Source organism: Vanessa atalanta, chromosome 6 (genome assembly GCF_905147765.1).
Source record: "Vanessa atalanta chromosome 6, ilVanAtal1.2, whole genome shotgun sequence".
Taxonomy (NCBI): domain Eukaryota; kingdom Metazoa; phylum Arthropoda; class Insecta; order Lepidoptera; family Nymphalidae; genus Vanessa; species Vanessa atalanta.
The window spans coordinates 39,054-63,629 of NC_061876.1; the positions used below are offsets into that span (position 1 = coordinate 39,054).

At 40.5% G+C, this 24,576-nt stretch overlaps 3 protein-coding genes across 3 annotated transcripts; 1 reads left to right on the forward strand and 2 right to left on the reverse strand.

Annotated features, from left to right (window-relative positions):
• Positions 1-255: 255 nt before the first annotated feature.
• On the reverse strand, positions 256-5,504 carry LOC125064942 (aquaporin AQPAn.G-like). Its single transcript, XM_047672258.1, has 5 exons — positions 5,239-5,504; positions 3,470-3,894; positions 3,094-3,231; positions 1,483-1,563; positions 256-1,007 (listed from the first exon to the last, which is right to left on the reverse strand). The coding sequence occupies exons 1-5, from the start codon at positions 5,267-5,269 to the stop codon at positions 819-821; spliced, it is 864 nt and encodes a 287-aa protein (XP_047528214.1). The 5' UTR covers positions 5,270-5,504; the 3' UTR covers positions 256-818.
• A 2,944-nt stretch (positions 5,505-8,448) lies between these two features.
• Positions 8,449-12,418, forward strand: LOC125064650. Its single transcript, XM_047671810.1, has 3 exons — positions 8,449-8,550; positions 11,379-12,342; positions 12,387-12,418. The coding sequence occupies exons 1-3, from the start codon at positions 8,449-8,451 to the stop codon at positions 12,416-12,418; spliced, it is 1,098 nt and encodes a 365-aa protein (XP_047527766.1).
• LOC125064940 (brahma-associated protein of 60 kDa) lies at positions 12,087-16,509 on the reverse strand. Its single transcript, XM_047672257.1, has 8 exons — positions 16,163-16,509; positions 14,494-14,750; positions 14,116-14,348; positions 13,953-14,035; positions 13,643-13,771; positions 13,092-13,562; positions 12,893-13,003; positions 12,087-12,713 (listed from the first exon to the last, which is right to left on the reverse strand). Exons 1-8 carry the CDS (start codon positions 16,301-16,303, stop codon positions 12,477-12,479), a joined length of 1,662 nt encoding a protein of 553 aa, XP_047528213.1. The 5' UTR covers positions 16,304-16,509; the 3' UTR covers positions 12,087-12,476.
• Between the last annotated feature and the right edge of the window lie 8,067 nt (positions 16,510-24,576).

A 24,576-nucleotide genomic window follows, 5' to 3' on the forward strand; every position in this document is an offset into this window, starting at 1 on the left:
TCGTCACACTGGTCATTCATTGTACATTTAAATCGTTGATACCTACAAGGACTAATATGCTTCATACTGATTGTGCTTGTTTGGTCCGAGATGACCCAGTGGTTACAACACTTCGACAATCTTAATCGAAGTTTGTGATGAGTTCATCCCGTGCATTTAATTCATCTCGTTCTGGGCAGTTAACATATAAATATATAATGGCGATATTGATGTATTTTATTTTAATTTTTAAATAATTCATCTTATTTTATTAATACGTTATTGTAATGTTTAAATAATAATTAAGTATCTATTTAACAATACATTTGAACTAATAATTAAATTCCACCAAAGAAATGAAATACACCACATACTGCAGGTACTGCGTGTTCGGTCAACATAATGTCGCATCTTTTTTCTTATTTCTTATACATGTAGGTTCTTACTAGGGATGCACCCGATACCGATACCGACACCGATATTTCGGCGATATAACAGGATCGGTATGGGTATCGCCGATATTTTTCTAAGAGTATCGGTATCGGTATCGTATCGGCAAAAAGGCGTATCGATGCATCCCTGGTTCTTACATACTAAACTGCACGTATCTGAACTGTGTTTCGTGTGCAACGACCTTGCAAGGTACAAACACTAAGCTCATTTGTTTTTCTCTTTAATTTTTTTGCATCAAGACCATGCATGCATGTAATATACACTACAGCTCGGCGGCGAATATTACCTTATCCAATACGAACAGTGAGCATACGACTAGTGACATCACTAGAGTAATCGAAATGTTAGCACCGAACAGAGGCTCGGTCTCCTCGCGTCACAAGTTGTCACGCGTAGAGATGCGCCTTATGCGGCGCCGCAGCGGGCGCGAGCGGCGCGGGCGCGTGCGCGGGGCGCGCGCGGCGTCGCGGCGGCGGGGACGCGTCGCGGGCGGGCGCGTCGGGCGCCGCTCGCCACGCACACGCGTACAGCGCCGCGCACGCACACGACCCGCACAGCGGACCCACCACGTACACCTGCGGGGGAAAAGGACCGGAAAGGGTTAGATCTAGTCGACGAAACCCCCAATAGGAGACGGATGGCTTCAGTCATTCGATGGACGACTGTGTCGTGTTACATTAGGCAACATTTACCGACGCGTATTCTTTGGGAGTGGGGCGAGGGAGGGGTGTGAAGCGAAAGTCTTAAAGAAATTGAAATTAACGATTTATGATGAGATATTATTTATGAGCCGAGACGATGATAGAAGAAGTTTAACCTTTCTGAAGACCATTATTCCTAAGTCAAAGTCAAGTCAAAGTCAAGTCAAGGCCTAATTCGGGAAACCACTGACCCTTCACGAGTGTATTTATAATTCATTTACCTCACCAACGGAGGTGGGAATCGACGGTAAAGCAGTGTGGAGGAAATAAATAAGGTAGGCATAACAAAATGTTTCCATTACAGGCAGATTTACCAAAAAAATATAAAATAACTTTAATCATGATTTACCCAGAGAGCTTCCCATTCTCCATTTATTAAAGCTGGCGCGAAGCTGCGGACTGGATTCATGCTGGCCCCGGTCAAGTCACCCTGCAAATAGCGAACAATATCCATAAATACCTATTCCAAATATATTATTCAAGTAGGCTTTTACAAGCACTTTTGAATCGTTATTTTACAAGAAATAGAGAAAAGCTACCACCGGTTCGGAATGTAGATTCTGCCGAGAAGAACCTGCAAGAAACTCAGTAGTTACTCTTTTCCAACTTTTAAAATACAAAGTTACTGAAATACAATTATTATATATTATGTATCCTGCCTGGAAGTCAGTAACTATTAGTTCAACGCTTTTTTATCATCTAGGTATATAATCTTGTATTGAATTATATGCTTTTTTTTATTATTGTCATTATTACAAATAATTTGAATTAATGATTCGTCGAAGTTAAAAATGTCAAAAGGATTTTTTTGACTTTGCGGCGTTATAAGCTTATCCTTATGTCTCGTGTAATTCCAATGATTATCACTGATTCTATCAAAGTGATCAATGTTACTGTGAATATACTATATTGTTGTATATATATATATATATATACAGGGTTATTGGTAATTCGACGTATTCCCGTTAGGAGGTGATAGGGGTGATTATTTGCGATAATTTTAACCCCCATATGCATAATGCAAAAGTGAACCATTTTTGAGTTATCACGTTTATTCGTTTTTTTTCAAAATAAGTCAAAAATGCAATTTGAAAAATTTATTTAAAAAAAAGTATCAATTTAAATCAATTTTTTTCTTCCGATTTATAAAAACGAATAAATACTGGTTATTTTTCAATAATAAACAATAATTATCGGTCCAAATTTAAAAATGCGAGTCGGAAAAAGATATTATTTAAATTTTTTTTTCAAAAATGCCTTAAAAACAAAAAAAATCGTTATGAAAGTTGTCCTGCAGATTATTTTAAAAACATTACCGTTTTATCAGTTTATATAACCATATGGCATAATACTATCAAAATAACCAAAATATACTAGACAAGCGGTACCAATATCAGTTAACTGTCTATCTTTTTTAATCGCGTCTGCTGCGGAGATGAGTCTTCCTGTCAGGGACGATAAATGAGGACTCCACTGAAGTTAGGAATCCAATGCTATTCCCAAACGTAGTATCGGCTACGTCAAGACAGCCACCGTTTAATAATACATTATAATTCTGCTTTCTAACATTTGGTAGGGTTAAAGTTATACATTTTGTTTTTTGGGCAATCAAAAGTTAATTATGTATTTATTGTGAACCAATCGTGTATATGTGACAATGCGCTATTTACATCGTCATATCTAGTTTTATTTCTCAATTCATTCATTCTTTTATAACTACTATTTATTTATTATTTAAGGAACTCCAACAAAGGATACCATCTAGTTACGAGTAAATTACATCTTTTACACGTTTACATTATTAAAATATTGTTCAATAATATTTAAAACGAAGTAAAGTATTGTAAAAAAACATACTCAAAACACACATTCAAACATTCAAATCCAAAATTTGAGTATATGCCTTTATACAACTGTAAAGCGGTATGTTGCATACACATTACACACGGGGCCCACTCACAGCAGTCAGCGAGAGCGCGGCCACGATGAAGCCGATACGCAGCGGCCACGAGTCGATGAGGTGTCGGTTGCGCGCGTCCCACGACGCCAGGTTGGCGAGCGCCAGGCACAGACCCAACAGAGTCTCAATCGCCAACGCCTACCACGCAGATAAACAAGTGCTTTACTTTAAAAAAGGCGTTGTACATCATAATATAGTTTGTTTAGAATCTTATTTCATACAGCACAATATTTTCCGTTCTATATCCGCCTGTAAAGGCGTACTAAGTGTCGTTCGATTCGGCTTAGCGATTTTACATGATTGATGGACGAATATCTTACGTAAGTTAAGATATTTGTCCATTTATAATATTCATAAACTTCTTATAGTAGTTCACCTGATAAATAGAGATGAAGCTTGCGGGCTTAGTGACGCAGGCCCGCCCAGCTGGAGATGCGAGCAGATACAGCACCCCAGCGCCGAGCACTCCCCCTACCAGCTGTGAAATGCACATAATTATCGCTCGAAGCGTGGGAACTCTTCCAGACAGAGCCGCCGCCAAGGTGACAGTAGGATTGAGATGAGCTCCAGAAACGTGATCGAAGCACTGCACAATCAGTGCAACCAGGAGGCCTGCCGTCAGCGAGCGTTGCAGCAACGATGAGTGCGCAGCGTCCGCAGCGCAGCCCGGCATGCACGACAGTAGAACTAGCAGTGCCGTGCCGCAAGCCTCCGCCGCTGCCACTCGCCACAGCTCGCAGCGGGACTCCTTGTCACACCCGCGCCATTTCACGCCGTCCAATGGCCGCATCTCCGCATCGCCTATCATTTAAGACATACATAGTGTGTACATTATTGTATCTAAGCATAGTTTAATAACAAAATGATTCTATTAATATAAAACTTCTTAAATATGTCGGCCGTTGTTTTTTACAACTTATTTTCTTATGACATTTTTAACAACTTATCGCAGGTATTAAATTGTCAATAATGTTACGGACCAATCTATCATTATATATTTTTTACCTTCTTTTGTAATAATTGGTCAATATTTTTTATGTTACTAAATGTGCTTTTATTTCTTTTCTTTCCATGTGTTAAATTTCGTCAATAAACTCCCTATTGAATAGTAATAAATATATTATGCTGCTACATTTCAAAATGACGAACAAAATGATTATATGATTCGCTGAAGTGGCAGACCCCAATTATAAAATAAAATGTTATTTAATATATAATAGGAACTATCTATTAAATCATTAAAAAACAGTTTTTTTTTATAAGCAAATAAGTCTAACTACTGGGTTTCTTGTCTGTTCATTGGTAGAATCTATATTCCCGACCGGTTACCAACTTTACGTTCTATATAATTCTGTAAAATAATCCAAAACTGCTTGTAAAAGTCTTCTTGTACGACGAAATAGGGATTAAATCGAGTAAATTAAGGTAAGTCACAGAGCAATTAATATTATATTATATTTGCTTTATGATATAAAACGTGTCGTAACATATTACCTCGTAGCCAAGTTCATATTATACTACTTATCTTTACACAAAGAGTTGACGTGATTATGTAATACATAATTAAATTCAGTGCGATACATTATACACAAAATATTTAGTCGCAGGAAATCATTCAATAAAATCGGACTAAATTACCAAACTTATGAGGATATCATTATTGTTTTTTGCTTACCTACTCGTTACTCGTAATTATTTTATTTTTATATTTTTGGTTGCGAACCGCTCTTGTTCTACTAATTCATTTATGCGAATTCATCGGTGCGTTCTTTTAATATTTTATTGAAATATAAATGCGATTGAATTGCCACGGAATTACCACATTAGCTCGACCGCGCCGACCGGAGTAGTTTTTTTTATTGATAGCTGAGGAAATATTTTTTGTTAGATAAATAAACCAACTATAAATACATAGATTAAATCAGATATATAAAAATCTTTATTAAGAGATAAACATATTTTAAATGTATGAAAAAAAGTGTTGTGTAAGAAGTACTCTCAAACTCAAACTCAAATGCAAAATCAAGATGATCGAATGCAAATTAAAACCTTTCAGAATAATAAGCTCAAATGGCCAGATGACCACAAGATTTCAGTGATTGATATGTCCCCGCTCATAACGAATGGTATACAAAAAGTACTTACGTTCCAACATGACAGGATGCGGTTCCTCCATGACGGATCAATGTGCGACCTTTTATGGCTTCTTATATATGTTAAAGAATAATTCACTTGCGTCTTTTATAATAAAAACCCAGGTTGATTAATGAAAACTTGCGACAAATGTGTTTATCATCACACACGGTTGCAGTATATATAGGTAATACAGACACTATCGTGTGAATTACGACTTGATTATGTTTGTCCTGGCAGTACTGCGGTGTGACGGTACTCCGCCGGCCCAGGCTGGCTTATCTGCCGCGTATAGAAAACTAAGTCTAATATTTGCAGATCCTAGCATCTACCTTCCTGTACAAGTCTATACACAGCAAGCTATTTGCTTTTGTCACTAATTTTCACAGCATCACATATATGGTTTGCTTAGCGTGACCGAAGAATGACTCAGAGCTGTTAGTAAAAATATACACATTGACGATACTAATAATATGACTAGGTATACATAATGTGTACGTAAATTGTTTGTTAAAGTTTTGTTTTCAGCAGGCTTTGGTTATTGTCGCAACTGTTAGATTGTTTGACGATATCCTAAGGATATGCGGACGATAATATTACATTTACGGTGAGTGTTTTTAATAATTAATGTAATGAATTATTAAAAAGTCTTATCTTTGCAAAGTTGCTGTATTTTTAATTATATGGATATTTTGAATTTAAGCAAATGAAATACAGACTGAACGCTGATAGCATCTACTAAATTTTACACAAATATTTTAAGTTTTCTTCTAATCATTTATCCTTTATACTTATTCTTATAACGTCTTTGATAAAAAATTTACTTATCTCTCAGTATAAATATAAATAATACTTTTGTTTTAATGAAGGGCAATAATAAATTCTATCTACGAGTGAAAAAAATAACCCTTATATTCTTTGACTTTAAGATTTGTTTTTCATGTAGGTAAACAAAGGGCCACGTCTCTAAACATATTCCTACTTATTAGCGAGTTAATTAGTAGTTACAGATAGATATCGGAAAACGCTCACGGGTTTACTATAAATCAACGGCATGTATTTTTAATGATAGTTAATTGTAAATAATTTACGTCTGCTACGGTAACCGGTTGTGAAGTTAGAAATTTGGTGTTATAAGTAAATTTTTTACTGCTTCTATTTAAACCTGTCTCAAAATTCCAATCATCTTTGTACTGTTTCTACTGCAGAACCAACATACTAGCTAGCTAGCAACATAGTAGTCCAAACAAAGTCAACAAAGTCAGTCCAAACAAAATACAGATCCGGTGACATTATACAATAAGTTTACTGATTAGGAATCGTCAGCTACTAATTTTGATACTATTTCGATGACCCACTACACTCTTTCTAAATTCACCAAAAATTATAACAAACCTCAGACCGCAATACCACCCTAAGAAATGGCCGTGGATTTTTTACAGAATACTTAGTAGAAGAACTCAAACCACGTGATACAGATAATAATACGGTTATAGATGAAGCGAATGCTACATTAGATCAATGTAGCCAATTATCTCTACCCCTTTTGTCAGTGACTGTATCGGAGTTCTAAGGAATCGTGCGGAATCTAAAGGATAAAAAGCCTCTGGATTATGACCACATAACTAACAACTCCCGAAGGACCACGGAGGGAACAAAGTACGAAAAGCGTGGACGCCATGAGAGTCGGCTGTGAAACAGGTGACATTGCTGTCCGCTTTGGCAGCCTGTTAGCCTCGAAAAAACATGAGGTTATCGCATATGAGGACAGGGGGGAACCGGTTGTGAAACGGTGACCGGTTGTGTTTCCTGAAACCCGAGGTCCCAACAACATTCCCCACTGCAAAGCCAGCCACCATCGAGTCCCAATTAAGCGGATCTGAGCGATTGCAGCTAAAAATAGCGGCACAGAGAACGGCCCAGGCCCCGAAGTACCGTCGAGACAGACGGCCCAGCCTGCAGTGACGGCGGTGACGTGTTTAATCCGCGATCTGGTATCTCCGAAGAACAAGACGTCGCACTCACCCCAATCAGACCCCAGCCCGTCGGTTTCATCGAACCGACAGGCGCAGTCAATGAGGGAATTCCTGATGGTCAACGACCCGGGAAAGTCCAAAACAACACGCGTCCATCTAACAAGGGCCGATAAGAGACAAGTAATACCACCAAAGCTGAGACCAGCGTCAAACCCTCGAGACCATGCAGTGAATGCTTTCTTAGAGTTCCGGGCTATTGTGACGGCCACCCGTGAGGTCCACTTAGCCACCTGCAAAAAGATTATGCAGACCTACCGATGCGGTAACGAAAAGCTGCTGGAGGTGGAGCTTGAAGAAGCCGAGGCGGCTATATACAACAACGACACATCCCAAGTTATCAAAGGGAAAATGTCGGGCCTGGTTGAAGATGAGGGGCGAAAAGACGCATTACCTAGGTTCTTCACATCAACAGGTGACCCAGTGGTAGTAGTGGCCAGATGCACGAGAGTAATGCTAGACGACAGGATACTCGTGACGGCAAAGTCCATCTCAGAAGGTCCGGGGGTCGACGCACCCCTCGTGGGTTGGGAACTGCCACAGATATCGTGGATAAACGGGGTACCAGGATGCGGAAAGACGACTCACATTGTCAGGAATTTCGATGAGAGCAAAGTCACCTCCACAATCGAAGCCGCCAAAGACCTGAAAGAACAACTTACACACCGATTTGGCGAAAAAGCTAAATCAAGGGTACGAACTATGGCATCCGTGCCCTATACGCAAGAGGAAAAGAAACTCCTGATGGATCAGGGATACGGAAAAGGTAAAGGGTCAAGCGTCATGACCATCCACGAATCTCAGGGACAGACCTACGGCGACGTTATCATAGTCCAGTCGAAGAATGTGAGGCTCCGTATGCACGAAAGTGTTCCTCACGCAGTTGTGGCAATCACTAGACACACTAACAACAGTGTCTATTACACGGACGATGGTAGCGACGCTATGGGCAGATTCATCGGCCGAGCGGCGGGTGTTTCAGAAATACCATCCTAGAGCACAGCCTCAAGACATCTATACGCGACATCAGAGTCGCCGAGGCTGTGCTCTCTCTGATCGAGCACGGAGCAGGGCCCACTGGATTGCAGTAATTAGCATTAAAAAAAAAACTACCATATACAGTATTTTTATATATTATCATATATATTTATTATGGATTATTTATATATTATTTTAAATTGAAAAAAAAATGTCAGTGTGGACGTCTTCCAAGAAACGACAGACGACAAGCTCGAAGTCCAGCGAAGATCTGCTGATGTTCAGCAACTGCAACTGCGAGCCCGTGGATGTTGTAAAGTAAATAAAAAAAACTAACAACTCCCTAGAAAAATCATTCAATTCTTATAATCGTATTCTTAACCGTATAATAGAATGCTTTTAGTACAACATTACCCATAATTATGGAAGTTATCACAAATTTTAATAGCAGTCAAAGCGTGAAAACACACTACGAAGTAACATCTTACAGACTGCTGTCAATTCTATCTAAAATCTATGTGAAATTGCTACTTTTTTTTTTTTATGTCATAAGGTGGCAAACGAGCAGGAGGCTCACCTGATGGAAAGTGACTACCACCGCCCATGGACATCTGCAACACCGGGGGGCTTGCAGGTGCGTTGCCGGCCTTTCAGGAAAGAGTACGCTCTTTTCTTGAAGGTTCCCAAGTCGTATCGGTTCGGAAAAACCGCCGGCGAAAGCTGGTTCCACAAAGTGGTTGTGCGAGGCAGAAAATGTCTTAAAAATCGCGCTGTTGTGGATTTTCGGACATCTAGGTGGTGCGGGTGATATTTGGAATTTTGACGAGATGTCCGAAGGTGAAATTCAGCAGCCGGGATTAATCCGAACAATTCCTCGGAACATTCCCCGTGATAAATTCTGTAGAAGATGCAGAGCGATCCAACATCTCTACGCAAAGCCAAAGGATCAAGCAGATCGGAAAGGGCTTGATCGTCGATAATTCGAGCCGCTCTACGTTGGATACGGTCAAATGGAAGGAGCTGGTACTGGGGAGCACCCGCCCAGAGGTGATAGCAGTATTCCATGTGAGGCCGAATTTGCGCCTTGTATAGTCTTAGACGATGGGCCGACGTGAAATACTGTCTTGCCTTGCTGAGCACACCAAGCTTTTTTGATACCAATTTGGCTTTGCCTTCCAATTGACCGCGGAACTGAACGAGACTCGAAACATCAACGCCAAGTATTTCGATACTAGCTGTAGCGGCTAACGGAATGTTCTCGAACCGTGGAGATACGACAAATGGTGTTTTTTTAGCAGTTAACGCGCAAACTTGCGTCTTTTTGGGGTTGAAGTGAACTAGGTTTAGCCGACCCCAGTTCGAGACTTTGTTTAACGAAGACTCGATTTCAGATACAAGTTTGTTCCGGTTTTCTTCGACGTTTTCCCGAGAAATATTAGCACGGCCGGTGTATGAAGTGTCTACGGTGCTGTCGTCTGCGTAGCAATGAATGTTACTGATTTGCAACAAGTCATTGATATGCAGAAGAAACAGAGTGGGTGATAGAACGCAGCCTTGTGGAACACCAGCATTGACGAATTTTAAGTATATACTGCGAAGAATCCACCTTTTTCGAGAAGTAAACAAAACTAATATAACTGATCATTAGTTCATGTTCAGACTACATTATTCCACTATTGAACAGTTCCATAGACGTTTTGATAGAATAAAGAACACGTTAGAAGATAAGAAATATTGTGCCTCTGTATTCCTAGACGTGCAGCAGGCCTTTCATGTATAGTTTCATACCTCTGATAGTATATAGTATATATCTATCTGCTATACATAGTATCTGCTATACAGATTGGATGAAACTCACTAAAATTCTATGCATCGATAAATCTTTTCTTATGTCATCTCACATAGAGGCTTACACGAACATTGGTACTCGAATGATAAATGGCAACTACATTTAACCACAAAGGTTTTTATTTTTACAAACGATTTCAAGGTATATTTTCAAAAATTTTACAATAAAGTGTGATTTTAACACTGTTGTACCCATAAAAATGGGTTGTAAGTTTTTTCTGTAAACACTACATAAATGAGCAGATTGTCTTCTTTAGAATGTATTGATAAAAAACATATTGATTTCTTTATTAGTATCGTGAAAAACAAGGAATGAAAACCAAGCCAAATGCAAAATATTAAACTTTTTGTTATTTCCACAAAACTACATCGTAAGCCTAATAAATTCCTATGCAATTATACAATTTTAAGACTTTTCTAACGTAAAAAATATTTTTATATCTCGATTTAAATTAAGTTCTAAGAATTATTCGTAATTTAACTCAATAATGTATGTATATATTCTAATAAGACCTTACACAAGTTGGAAAAATTTTGACGACATTAATTGATAATAAAATTGACGGTTACTATCAGTGACAATCGATTTTAATATTTTATATATTAACTTCCGGTTTCTGTTTTTTATATATTAACTGTGCTTATAGCCAATATATTGCAATTATTTCAGTAATTTATTACGATTCTTGTCATTTTATTTTCTGTTAACTTAAAAATAGTTAACTGAAAATAAAATTCATGGAATATATATAAAGAATAGATACATAATGCAATAGTATCAAGATGCTTTGTCTCGATTGGCTCGATTATAATAGTCGTGATTATACAAGAATACGTAGTTAAACGCACACGAGCTTGGGATATGGCAGAAATTGGAATAAACGCTCTTTACCCGAAACGTCAGTTTTTAGTTTTTGTAGATTGATGGTTAAGGCCGACATTTCGTAACATAGCATAAAAAAATATGATCGGTGTTCAGTCTCTTCAAAACCCATTTTATGTTACTGATACAGCTGGAATATAGGTTTGGTCCCATTTTAATGTAATAAAAACAATTTAATTCAGTTTTTATATTGTTACAATTTTATTATTTTATAACAATACGAATAACTAAATGTGATTAAATACAACCAAAATTCAAATACTGCTTTGTGACGCCACTTTACCCGTGTGATAAGTGAAGACATATTTTTACTCTTTCATTACAGAAAATATACCGGAATGAAATAAAAGAAAGCTGTAGTCGTAATGAATAAATGTATTTATAAAAGTAGACGCGCCAAGTGGTGACAGCGCCAGGTCCGGGGGGGCCTAGAGGCGCATAAGGTGGTGCGGCGCCAGGTGGTGGTGCGCGTGCGGCTGCAGCGCCAGCTCCGGGGGGGCCTAGAGGCGCGTGAGGTGGTGCGGCGCCAGGTGGTGGTGCGCGTGCGGCTGCAGCGCCAGCTCCGGGGGGGCCTAGAGGCGCGTGAGGTGGTGCGGCGCCAGGTGGTGGTGCGCGTGCGGCTGCAGCGCCAGCTCCGGGGGGGCCTAGAGGCGCGTGAGGTGGTGCGGCGCCAGGTGGTGGTGCGCGTGCGGCTGCAGCGCCAGCTCCGGGGGGGCCTAGAGGCGCGTGAGGTGGTGCGGCGCCAGGTGGTGGTGCGCGTGCGGCTGCAGCGCCAGCTCCGGGGGGGCCTAGAGGCGCGTGAGGTGGTGCGGCGCCAGGTGGTGGTGCGCGTGCGGCTGCAGCGCCAGCTCCGGGGGGGCCTAGAGGCGCGTGAGGTGGTGCGGCGCCAGGTGGTGGTGCGCGTGCGGCTGCAGCGCCAGCTCCGGGGGGGCCTAGAGGCGCGTGAGGTGGTGCGGCGCCAGGTGGTGGTGCGCGTGCGGCTGCAGCGCCAGCTCCGGGGGGGCCTAGAGGCGCGTGAGGTGGTGCGGCGCCAGGTGGTGGTGCGCGTGCGGCTGCAGCGCCAGCTCCGGGGGGGCCTAGAGGCGCGTGAGGTGGTGCGGCGCCAGGTGGTGGTGCGCGTGCGGCTGCAGCGCCAGCTCCGGGGGGGCCTAGAGGCGCGTGAGGTGGTGCGGCGCCAGGTGGTGGTGCGCGTGCGGCTGCAGCGCCAGCTCCGGGGGGGCCTAGAGGCGCGTGAGGTGGTGCGGCGCCAGGTGGTGGTGCGCGTGCGGCTGCAGCGCCAGCTCCGGGGGGGCCTAGAGGCGCGTGAGGTGGTGCGGCGCCAGGTGGTGGTGCGCGTGCGGCTGCAGCGCCAGCTCCGGGGGGGCCTAGAGGCGCGTGAGGTGGTGTGGCGCCAGGTGGTGGTGCGCGTGCGGCTGCAGCGCCAGCTCCGGGGGGGCCTAGAGGCGCGTGAGGTGGTGTGGCGCCAGGTGGTGGTGCGCGTGCGGCTGCAGCGCCAGCTCCGGGGGGGCCTAGAGGCGCGTGAGGTGGTGTGGCGCCAGGTGGTGGTGCGCGTGCGGCTGCAGCGCCAGCTCCAGGTCGCGGCGGCGCGCGGCGAGGCGCGCGTGCAGGTAGCGCGACACGCCCTCGCCCGCCCACGACTGCCCGTAGAAGTCGGCGCGGCGCTCCTCCTCGGGGTTGCCCCCCGCGCCCGCGCCGCCCGCGCCCCCCGCGCCCGGCGCCGCCGCGCCCGAGCCGCCGTTCATCGTCTGCGGACGCGCAACGGACATATATGGCGGGCGATCTCGATAGAGTCTCTGATATGAATCGATTTACATGTCGTCGTCGAAAGACCTCTCGTTTTTTTTGTCTCCCTCTTCGTCGTTGTGAGATAGGTCGCATAGGAGAATATTCGTATCATTTGGAGAAGGAGAAATCGGAAACGAACCTTAAGATCTCGAGACTGGCTGACGAGCCACTTCTGGATGAACTGCTGAGGGTCTTTACTGAAGCTCAGGAAAAATTCACGATTCGTCTTCAGCTGATTGATGGTGTCGACCTGAAACGATCGATCGCCAACGTTACACTCGGTCGCGAGGAAGGTCGAGCCACGTCGAGCCACGTGAGCGACGTCACGGTCGCCCTACCGTCTCGTGAATCTTCGTGTCCAGGCCCTGGATCTCCTGCTGGTTGGCCGTGCTCAGCAGGAAGTTGTTCATCTGGGTCTTGAGCGTGTCGTCGACCTCGACGTCGATGTCGTAGCAGGCCGTCTGCTTGCTGTCGTGCGGCGGCTCGACGGAGATGAGGTGGTTGATGACGATGGGGTCGGGCGCGTGCAGCAGCGCGCCGAGCCGCGCCGGCACCTCGGCCAGCTTCATGCGCGCGCAGCCGAAGATCTGCTCCAGGTACTTGTCGCACGCCACGTACTCGCGCTCGTGCGGGTCCTGCAGGCGGTGCGTCTTCACGTACTGCCACAGCGCGTTCACGATGACGGGCCGCGCCTGCGTGTGCACGCCCAGCAGGCGCGCCAGCCGCGCGTCCAGCTTGAACTGCAGCGGCTGGTAGTCCAGCAGCAGCAGGATGGTGCAGCGCACGTTCTTGTAGCCGGGCCGCTTCACCTGCGGGCAGGGCTCTCGGTACTCTGTGCGTGCGTGTGCGTGCGTGTGTGTGTGCGTGTGTGCGGTGCGCGCGGCTGTACCTGGAAGCCGTCCGTCTCCTGTGTCGTGAGAGTGCGGTGCCACTCGACGAGGTGGTTGTCGGGGCCGTACAGCTCCTTGTCCAACTCGATCACCAACGACTTAAAGAAGGACGAGAATTTGCGCTTCACCTGAAGTAGAATAATGAAGAAATAAATAAACGAATCTTGCGTCTGAGACGGTGGAATATAATACTATATCATAATTATACAATCACTGTAATCGAGGAATGAGGTAAAGCTTTCATTATCTGTTATTAAAAAAATATATATTGATAAAATTCTTAAACACTATTCAATATTTTCGACGAACCTTATTAGGGTCATTTTTGGAATCATCGAGCAGACGTCCCTCCACACGTAGCTCCCATGAAGCCACCGCGTTATCGCCTTGTCCTAAAGAATCACAAAATGTTTCAAATTCTGCACATACAATAAATATGAAAATCCTCCGGGAGCATTCTAAAGTACCGCACCAGGATAGAACGTATTCGAGATGAAGATACGTAGCTTGCGCTTCTGCTTCATGGGTCGCTTGAGCGCCTCCTGTATGTCGAGTCGCTTGCGCATGATGGTGGCGTCCAGCTTGCGCTCGAAGGCCAGCAGGTCCATGTAGGCCTGCGACTCCGGCACCAGATCGCGCACCTTCTGCGGCAGGATTTTGTCTGCCAAGCGTTTCTTGCGCTTGCCGCCGGCGCCGTACGCGTCGCTAACCGAAAATTTTAAATTAAAAGGTACAGACGACAATCTACTCTATATAAGCTTTTGAAATTTATTTTAGAAAATAAACACGGGAGCCCAATAATTATTAGTCCTCCGTCGATACCAAAAGTAAAACACCATACTCATCCTACCCGGCATAGTGCTGAGGTTTATGCTGGGGCGGTAGAGGCGCCCGAGCGTCCGGCGGGCGTTTGGCGGGTGCGGAGGGCGCGGAGGGGGGCCGCGGTGGTGCGCTGTAGGCTGTGGGGGGCCCGGGCGCGCCGCCCACGGGGGCCCCGGCGGGGGGCAAAGCCGCGCCCGCGCCCACGTACGGCGCCGGGCCGGGTCGGGCGCCGCCCGTCGGAACGCCGCCGCTGCCGGCCGGAGGCGGTGTGAAGCCGCTACGAGGCTACAGACAGATAGTGTATGTATGATTAGTAAGAAATAAACGGCAAAGAAACATGCACATATGTCATAAGAATTACAGAAGGAACATTAATATGAATAATAAAAGAAGTAAGTGTACAAATATTATAGACTTAACAAAGGAGCCATGTCCCAGGAACAGTGATGTTATAACCCCAACATTTGCTAATCAAAACACTGAAAGAGACTACTGGGACACAAAAAGAAACGAAAACCTGAAAATTTAAGCTCAGACAACATAACAAATGATGCCTTAGTCGCTTGACCACCTATTCTAGTTACTTTCTTGGATAATATGTTTGATTTAGTTCTGGTTAAAGCAGTTCCAATACAGTGATGTAAATCAAATCAAATGGTGACAAGCAAATGTACAAGGGAACCCGCTTGATCTCAGCAATTACAAGCCCATCAGCTTATCATCCTCAATGTACTAACCCAGAAATTGACAAAAACTAGCCAATAGAACAGACAGGATTCTGACCACAAATTACACTACACTACAATCTACCATATACAGGGTATCACAAATAACCGGAAATACAAAGAGTATAATAAAAGATACAAAGCATTTGTAGACTATTCCAAAGCTTTTGACAGCATAACACACGCGAGATACGTTGGGTAGAAAATGAATCAGCCCACTAATGGAGAGTAAACTTGGAAAATAAATAACTTATATTATACTATCTAAAAAGATTTAAAAAGCACTCATGAATCAAAACATCCACAAAGTCCACATTATTACTTCGTATACTTACTTACGTATTCATTTTTACTTCAACAACATATTAAAACAATGTCCAAAATGACAAGTGTTTATTTACTTTTTCATTTCATCATATAGTTTTATTCTTTATCATGACGTTGCCATTGATGTGCATATATCTTAGAAACATAAAAGAATAGTTCCAAACTAGTAACTTTGATTCATTAAAAGTTGTAGTAAAACTATTTACTTGAAAAAGCTTTGAGTTTTTTTTTCATCATATTTAAATATTTTCTTGTACAATATTGATGTCAAAGTTTTCTACAGTATATATACAATCTCACAATTTACTTTTAAATAAACTACTTTCAAGGTGAATTCTTACCGGTGAGCGATGATCTTGAATTATAGTGGTATTGATTCTTAAAATGATATTTAATACAAAAGTCACAATAAAAATAGTGTTTAAATTATAATTACTATTTTAATATAATATGATAATATATTTTTTAACTTAATCAGTTAAACAAATTAAAAAACAATATTACCTTGCTTTTGCAAAACTACATATAACAAAATATCTTTAGTAATTAAGTTTATTTTGTTGTTGTGTGTATAGGGTATAACAAGAAACAACTCCCACAACACAAGAAAATACAATTATTATGTTAATTAAAGTAATATAATACCGGAAACGTAGGTCCAGAATATGGTCTTGGGGGCATGGGAGATCCTTGAGGTGGTGCTGGTCCAGGATATCGCTGCTGTGGTGGCATACCACCGGCAGGAGGCGCAGGGCTAGGCCCGCTCGCCGGAAAACGCTGTGCCATTATTACTTACAAAATTGCACTTTCTAAGAATAAAAACACTTCATCTTACATAGAAGTAATTGTTTTTATAGTCAGTAGAGAAAATATAATAATAAATTCAAAATTTAGATTACGCCTACTATTATACTATTCAATAATTGAAATATGTTATTATTTGTAAAAAAATTAGTATTGAAACTATGAACTGACATTTACATACGCTGAGACGCCATCTTGAAAATGCTAAAAGCGCAGATTAAAAATAATATTTTTAGACTAAGGATCTTACCATTTTAGTTGGCAAACAAAAACGTAATTTATTAAAACTCTAATTCCATTGAAAAATATTGATTGCATAAAAAAACACGCATCTGTTACTCAAAACAGTCTTATGTTCATATTGCATTATCATATTCGTTATAAAGGTTTACATCCTTTCTTCAATTTATAAACACATAAAATGCTAAAATACGAGCTACAATTTCTGAATAAAAGAGATATTTTTTTCCATTGCTTCTATGTATAGTACGAAAATAATGTTTGCTAGTCGACAGTAAAATATATCGATGTGAAAGACTTACACAGCTAAAAACTAAAAATAATTATTATTAAGGAAGCATGTATTTACTTTGCGGAGTCGATAACTAGGCGTTTTTAGTTTACCCTTTCTACAATGATTGTCACCGTTTCTTTCGAAAAGATTTATATTATTGTGAATATACATAATATTTTTGTAAATATATTGAAGGAACTGTAAGTATACTGACTTTATTCATCCCGACGGAAAGGAAGGAAGACCAGACAGCTATTTTTTTGTAGTATAAAAACAATTTCAATATCCGCAGCATTACACCAAAGCAAAATACTCCAAAGCCGTAAGACATGATACTGTGAAAGTAACCAAAGTATACTAATCGAGCTGTATCAACATCAGTTGTCTAACTGTTCTAACGCCGGATGCCGCAGAGCTGAGTCTGCCTATCAGGGACGATAAACCTATGAGGATTCCACTGAAGTTTTGAAGAAACAAAAAATGGATCCTTGTGAAACGTCCATTCTAAGTACAGATCCAAAAGACTTTATTCCATTAATAGACACGCGTTGAATTCTTTGATTCAAGTATAAAGCAAGAGCTTAACCATCAGAATTAGAAGAATCAGAATAGGTGATAGTACACAGCCTTGTGGAATATTAGGATTGACGAATTTTAAGATGCTTCGATCTGCCAAAAAGCTGCCGATCCAGTTGTTTAATTTCCCAGGAAGCCCAAAGAAAGGAAGCTCGGAAGAAGCTCTTTGTGGTATACGTGATATGAAGCCTTCACTATGTCCAAACTAGCTGGTAATGACTTTGATTTTGACTTTGACCCTTTGACCTCACATATCACGATGAAATGATGAAGAATGATCGGGACTATGAATATCCAAGGAAAGAAGTGTTTTTCGAACTGCAAAGGCAAAGTCAAAGTTAAAGTCAAAAATCTTTATTCAATATAGAAGTGTTTACACTTGCTTATTGATAGTCAAAAATCTACCACCGGTTCGGAATTTAGCACCTCGGACCTGAGAAGAACCGGCGAAAGAAACTCAGCGGGATATATTTTTTTTTTTACCATTTTGCATGTACAATGATAATTATATTATAGTTATTTGAAACAGCCTGGAGGCGATCATTTCATTCCCAAGGTGTGCAGTCATTAGTGTTGTAATATCCTTTAGCACACAAACGCTCTTTAACGATTCTTTTGAATTTTATAATTGAATAATTTAGAACGTTTTTTAGGATCCTGTTGTAAAAACGTATACATTGCCCCAAAAAAGAGTTACTAACCCTGTGTAATCGGGTACTTGGAGTAACAAGTTTATTCTTGTTCCTAGTGTTAATAGAATGTACGTCACAATTTCTGGGAAAATCATTTATGTTTTTGCGTACATACATAACATTATCAAAAACAAATTGAGAAGCGACAGTCATTATTTCAATTTCTTTAAATTTACCTCTTAACGAATCTTTTGGGCCCAGGTTATAAATTGCACGAATAGTCCTCTTCTGCAGTACAAAAATAGTATTAATGTCAGCTGCATTACCCCAGAGTAGGATGCCATATGACATTATACTATGGAAATAACTGAAGTACACAAGGCGAGCCGTATCCACATCAGTCAAAAGTCTAATTTTTTTTACCGCATAGGCTGCAGAGCTGAGTCTATTCGCCAATTCTAAAACATCTAATGATTCCCCGCTTAAAATAAGAATTAATTCCTTGAGGGACCCCCCACACCAACTGACACCCCAAGGAACCTTTTTCCTTTAACGTCAACCCTCTGAATTCTGTTGTAAAGATTAAAAGTCAAAAGGTCGAGCGCACATTCTCTTGTTTCATAGTGATAAAGTTTTCTAGGCAGTTTCATGTTGAACACGATCAAATGCTTTGTATAAAGCATAGAAAATAAGGCGTCCTGTGACTCCTTCCATGCTTCATAGATATTCTTAATAAGCTCGACACCTGTCTTTAGCTGCTGGGGTCTACAAAACTACCAGATTTACATAGACCAGCAGTATTCTTAATATCTTATCTTAAATATAAACTGGTAAGTTTATATTAAAAGATAAACATGATGTCGTACACTTTTCTGTAGGCTTTTTATGTACTATTGTTTTGATGTAATTACCTCCCAAGGTTTAGTCAGCGTTAGCCATAAACGTGTATGAAAACAGATTTTAGATAAAACACCATCATATCCAGTTCAATCATTTTTTTGTAAAAATATTTAAAATGTATATATTATATGTCGGTACGAATCTTCACCGCTCTTGTATAAAGCTCTTATAAGTGAAAACTTTATTACAATCCGTCAAGTGGCTTAGAATAAGAAAGCGGAGATACAGACAGAAACAGAATGCGACTTTGCCTTACGCTGATTATAGATATCGATCATGTGTTTTTTCACGTGTAGGTTCGTAGGACGGGGAGTACTTTTAATTTTTATATTTACTGTAATTTAAGTTGGCATCCAATAATATAGTTTTGTATTTATAATGTTACACGCTCAGTACGATGCAAGCTATATCACACAATACTACTATTTGCTCATTAATAAAAATGGCCTAAAATGCAAAAGTATTCAAAACTCATGCTGATAGTGACAATTATTGTATCGGAAAGTTACAGTTTTATTTTGAGATAAAAAGCATTATCGTACAATAATATATAATAATACATAGTCATGCCAATTGTCTAACACTATTTGATGTGCCTACGCAGGACCATTCATGCGTTACTTACCTACTCCAAACAGTGGCGACTATGAAAGCTTGACTGCAATAATACTAGGTATTGTTGTTTGACGGTAGAGGTTGATATGAGTGAATGGTACCCAGACAGGATTGCACAAAGCTCTCATTTAACATTCGAGCACGCATGAACACATTTTAGATGCCACAGTTAGCGATACACAGCGGTGTGGAATGTATGCTATATGCAGCACAAATGTCTAAGAGCGAAGGTTTATCATGAGATAGTACATATGCTCGTCTGTGCAAAATGAAAGTCAAACTGAAAAACATAATTATCAACAACTTTTGTTGTAATGTACATAGCTTTTGTATGTAACAAGCAGGAGGCTCCCTCGATGGAAAGTGACGAGCGCCGCCCATTGACGTATACAAAACCGCGGAGGCAGCGGGTGCTTTCCCGCCCTTTAATGTGGATGTATAACATAATAAATAGCTATGAAATAAGTTCAAATCCCTCGAAGGACAAGTAGTTCACTTTATACAGATAACGAGGGCTGGGTTGAAATGTCCGGTCGGGCCAATTATAAAAGTCATTGTGCTTGTTTGCCGAGAACTTTTTATTTGCATTCCAGGGTTAGAAAAACATCCCAAATAGCTACAGTCCCGAGCTCAGGCTCGGGTAAGGCTGAGGAAAGTATGACCAGACCATTCGGTTATGCACCTGATCTTCGCTTTCAGTTTGTCATACGGTTCCCATAAACCTATGAGAGTGGGGGACAAAATAATATTTAATTTTATTTAATTATTATTTCTGTTGTTCAAGCCAAAAATCTATAGCCTATTATATAATTATTATTTGTGTTATAGTCTAATAGTACAGTCTTTTAACATACTTTTTTGTAACATGTTAACAAATTTATTTAAATAAATATAGTAAATGTATCTTAAATTTAAAACATTCTATTTTATAATTAGAAGTGATCTTCTGTTCTATCAGAGAAACTTTATTTTCCCAAAAATTATGGGATGCGTGTCGAGACATAAATGTTTGACAGCTCGCAACGCGAAAATTAACATAACCTGTCACCCGCTTGTTGTGATCACTTGTTTTAGAAGAAATTGGAATGTGTTACATTTAGGTGTAATAGTGAAGTTTGAGCGTTGACAACACCTTGCAGATATGTATGAGCATTTCTATATTGTATTTTTAAACTCAAATACACTTTGATTGGTATCAAATTGTCAGCTTGGTCTCCACTTCAAGAACATATTCAATTTATTAAAAAAGTCCTTATTGTAACTTTTTGATAAGGCATTAAATACTATCTCGTTTAAGAAATACATAGGTTTATATAAATATAGAAAGTTATATCAATTAATATTCGCAACAATTAAAATTTATTGGAGGTAAGTAGAACAGTTATGAGTATATTCTTAAAACATCAAACACGGGAGTCTGGACTCTAACATAAAATTAAGACTTTTTATTATGTTTTTTAAGCTGTTACCCACTTATTTTAAAGAATAATATTTGTATTAATAAAATATTTGTTTTTTTTTCTTTTCGCAGAGTTAAACATAAGATATGTTTCATAATGAGTGTTTGAATGTGGGGTTTTTCTTCGTGTATGTTAACTACGTATATAAAACGCAGCTTACCAATAGGGCAAAAAATAACAATCTAAATAATTATTTTTTAAGCATTGTGGTTTTTACGATACTTTGTGGTTTTTGATTTTGATTTTGATTGATTTTGATTGATGAAAAAAATGATTTTGCACTCTTTATAGTTCTATTGATAACTCTACTATAACTAAGTGAAATATAATTTCTTTTCAAATTAATTTCAAAATAATTTATTAAACGCGTAATTGCATAATCAACAACATAGGTAATAGGTACCTTACTGTGCCCTTGAGGTGACCCAGCTCTTTTTAAAAATCTTCTGATAAGAGCAATTGATGCAACTGGAAGTCATTATTGCGTTTTTTGGACTTTCATATTTAATAATACACGTAGCACCGCTTTTTTAAAACCAACTTCGGTAAGTATTCAATATTTTTAATAAGTGTAATTTTGTAAAATTAATTTCTAAGGTGAAATTAATTTTACAAAATTAATTTTGGTAGTTACGGCTTTACGAAAATGATGAAAAAGATGATTGTACCAAACATGTACCTTCTATGTTTTGACTTCGACGTTACAAATAGGCAACGAAGTTTTTTTTCACGATTTATAAAGCATTGTAATTATTATTTTGAATTTAAAATATAATAGATAATTGCAATCTCAGCCGCATCCATAATCGCACCCTCTCATGATATGCGACATTAAGAATTAATAATCTAGGTGTCTCCCGGTACAAGTAAAACTGCCTGTGAATGATGTTGCAATATACTTGTTTATTAGGTATTTAAGGCTAGAATTCTGTTTTTTCTTTCAGGATATTGAAACAGTTTATTGAGGATAACGTTTGTAATGTGCTGCAAGAAAAGGCAAATTTCTTCTCCATAAAGTAACATATTATATAGGTACCTATAGGTAAGTAGCTATCTAACACCAAGCTTAAAGGACAAGGGCCAGGGAAATAAATTTAAATCAGGAAACAGCAAATTTTTCGAAAAACTGTTGATATTTACCACAAAAGGTCTCGTTAGTTCTTATGCTTTTATTATTTTGTATATTTTTACAGGACGTTATTGACCGTCATTTCGAACACTACCTAATGTTCTGATAGAGGTAATGTTTGATTTTAATTGTTGTGTTTGGAGTGAAGTCGGTTAGTGGTGCTGGTAAGAATGTCGCTGGTCGGCGAGGGCGCCAGGTCGAGAGGTCGTGTCGGAAGGCGTGGGGCGTGCGGCGGCGCGGCGCCGCCTCCGCGGTGCGCGCTCGGCGCCCGGCGCCGCCACTCGCACTCAGTCTTCGCCGTGCCTCGTTATCATTCGCACGCGTCGCAGCGTCACTCGCGTTGTCGCCTCGCACTCTGCCCTCAACTTTCCGCCGCGCATGCCGCGCAACGCACGCCTCGTGTCTCCTCGCCGAGTTTCTTCCTGGATATCTGCATTTCGGAGTGGCGGTTCGCATCTTACCGGGCAGCATTAGAGTCGCATTGTAATTTTCTAATACTGTCAGGTAAAGATGTCGTCCGCGCTCCACGTTCGACGCTTCTGTTTCGACGATGGATTGCGGAAGCTGTTCCAGTGGGACGGGCCGAATAGTCACTTTGACCTGGACACTGTTACCCGTCGTGGACTAGTCCGAGATCGGTGCATTCGACGCTGCTGGAGGTATGTGCGCTGGCGTTGGTGCGGAGGTTACGTCACGTGTTTGAACCGGTCTCCCGCTTTCGTAACGAGACTTTCAACCACCTTCTTTCGTGTTCAACGTCCGCGATCCGTGGGCCGCCGAGTTCACCTACTTTAATGCAGGTAGTATTACCAATTCTTGTATATTTCCAAACATCCACGTGGCTCTGTCACCTACCAATTACCTGGATCAGTATTGTATGTTAAATCTTTGTTAATTAACAATATAAATAAAATAAAAACATTTTAAGAATCATATTACATATTGTGAGCTATCGAAAATGACAACGTAAACTTGAGCTGCAGAACTTTATACAACCGTAGAATAAGTTCAACATAAAAATGTACTTCAATAACTGTTGAGCTGTGTTGTTTCGTTACGTTTTTAATTGTTATACAAAAACGAGTTGTATAGAATAGTTTCAATGTGTCAGTTTACCTACTCGTTACGTTCCACGTCGAGGAAACCAATAATAAGCGGCGGCCATGGATCGTTATTTCATCTGTTAGTATTACGACGCCGTATCATGAATCACATCAAAGTTCCAAGTTAATTAGTTGACTTTACTGGCGTGCTGACCGCTGAGGCGCCACCACAAAAATATGAAGTTTTATTAAATAGATTATTAAATAGAATACCACTTTTAAATCCAATATTAGGTATTATCCACACATTGTAAAGGCATGTAGCACATTATCCACATTTATTTAGGAGACAAATAGTTATCTTTGTCAACTGTTATCATGTACGAGCTGCTGTCCACGTGTCTGTTACCCCAACACCGCCAACGTAACTCACTTAACTAATTAAAATTTCTCGCCACGACAATGGCATGCGTTTTGAACCATTAACTCCTCCACGAGAATCCCTGGCCCAGATCATATTTGAAATTAACGGTTTTAAGTCATTGAGCGTTTGTATTGTTTCGTAATTTCATGTGAATTAAAATGTTCGCAGCTTCCAACATCAGCTATTCTTTGTTTAATAGTTTGTATGTCAACAAATCTGACGTGCCGACAAAGATAGACATATGACGATCACATAACATATTATTGAAGAGAAATGTAACGTCGGTTTTCAGAAGGATAAGGCCTGGATAAACGGGGGCTCGCAATACCGTTTTGTACTTTTCTTTTCCTAGCTTTTAATTTTGACGCAGATCGATTATTTGTAACATATAACGCAAGAATAGATATTATTATTAATTTAAAATATTGAATATTTCGACTTCGCCTATGGGTCGGACTGGGGGGAGGGAGGGGATGGAGTCTGTCAGCTGCGATGGCCGGGCGCTCGTTAATTCACGAGAGCCTCTGATTATTCTGCTGGAGATGTGGTGCATTATTCATTAGTAGATGGAAAGTTTTGACTTTTCGAATATAAAGATGTGGGTCAAGGCCCGCGCTATCACCTTTACGTTTGCGTTTGCGCGCGCCACTTTATGGTCGTTTAGATGCAACCTCCTTTTCGAGTTGCTTAATTATGTGCCATAACTTCCGTCTCGAGCGGTGAATGCTAGTTCGTATACCGTCTAACGTGTTAAAAAATTACCACCAAAATTTATATTTTAAAAATATATTCATTAAGTCTTAATGGTAGTTAGTTGGAACAAGACTTTGTACTTACTCTTTCATGAGGATATTTTTTTAAATTGATTTTGCTTTAAAAAATTCAAATAAAACTAAAATAATCGAAATAAATTAATAGTCTATAATTGTTTTCCTTTACAATAAAATGAAAGAGAAGAATTC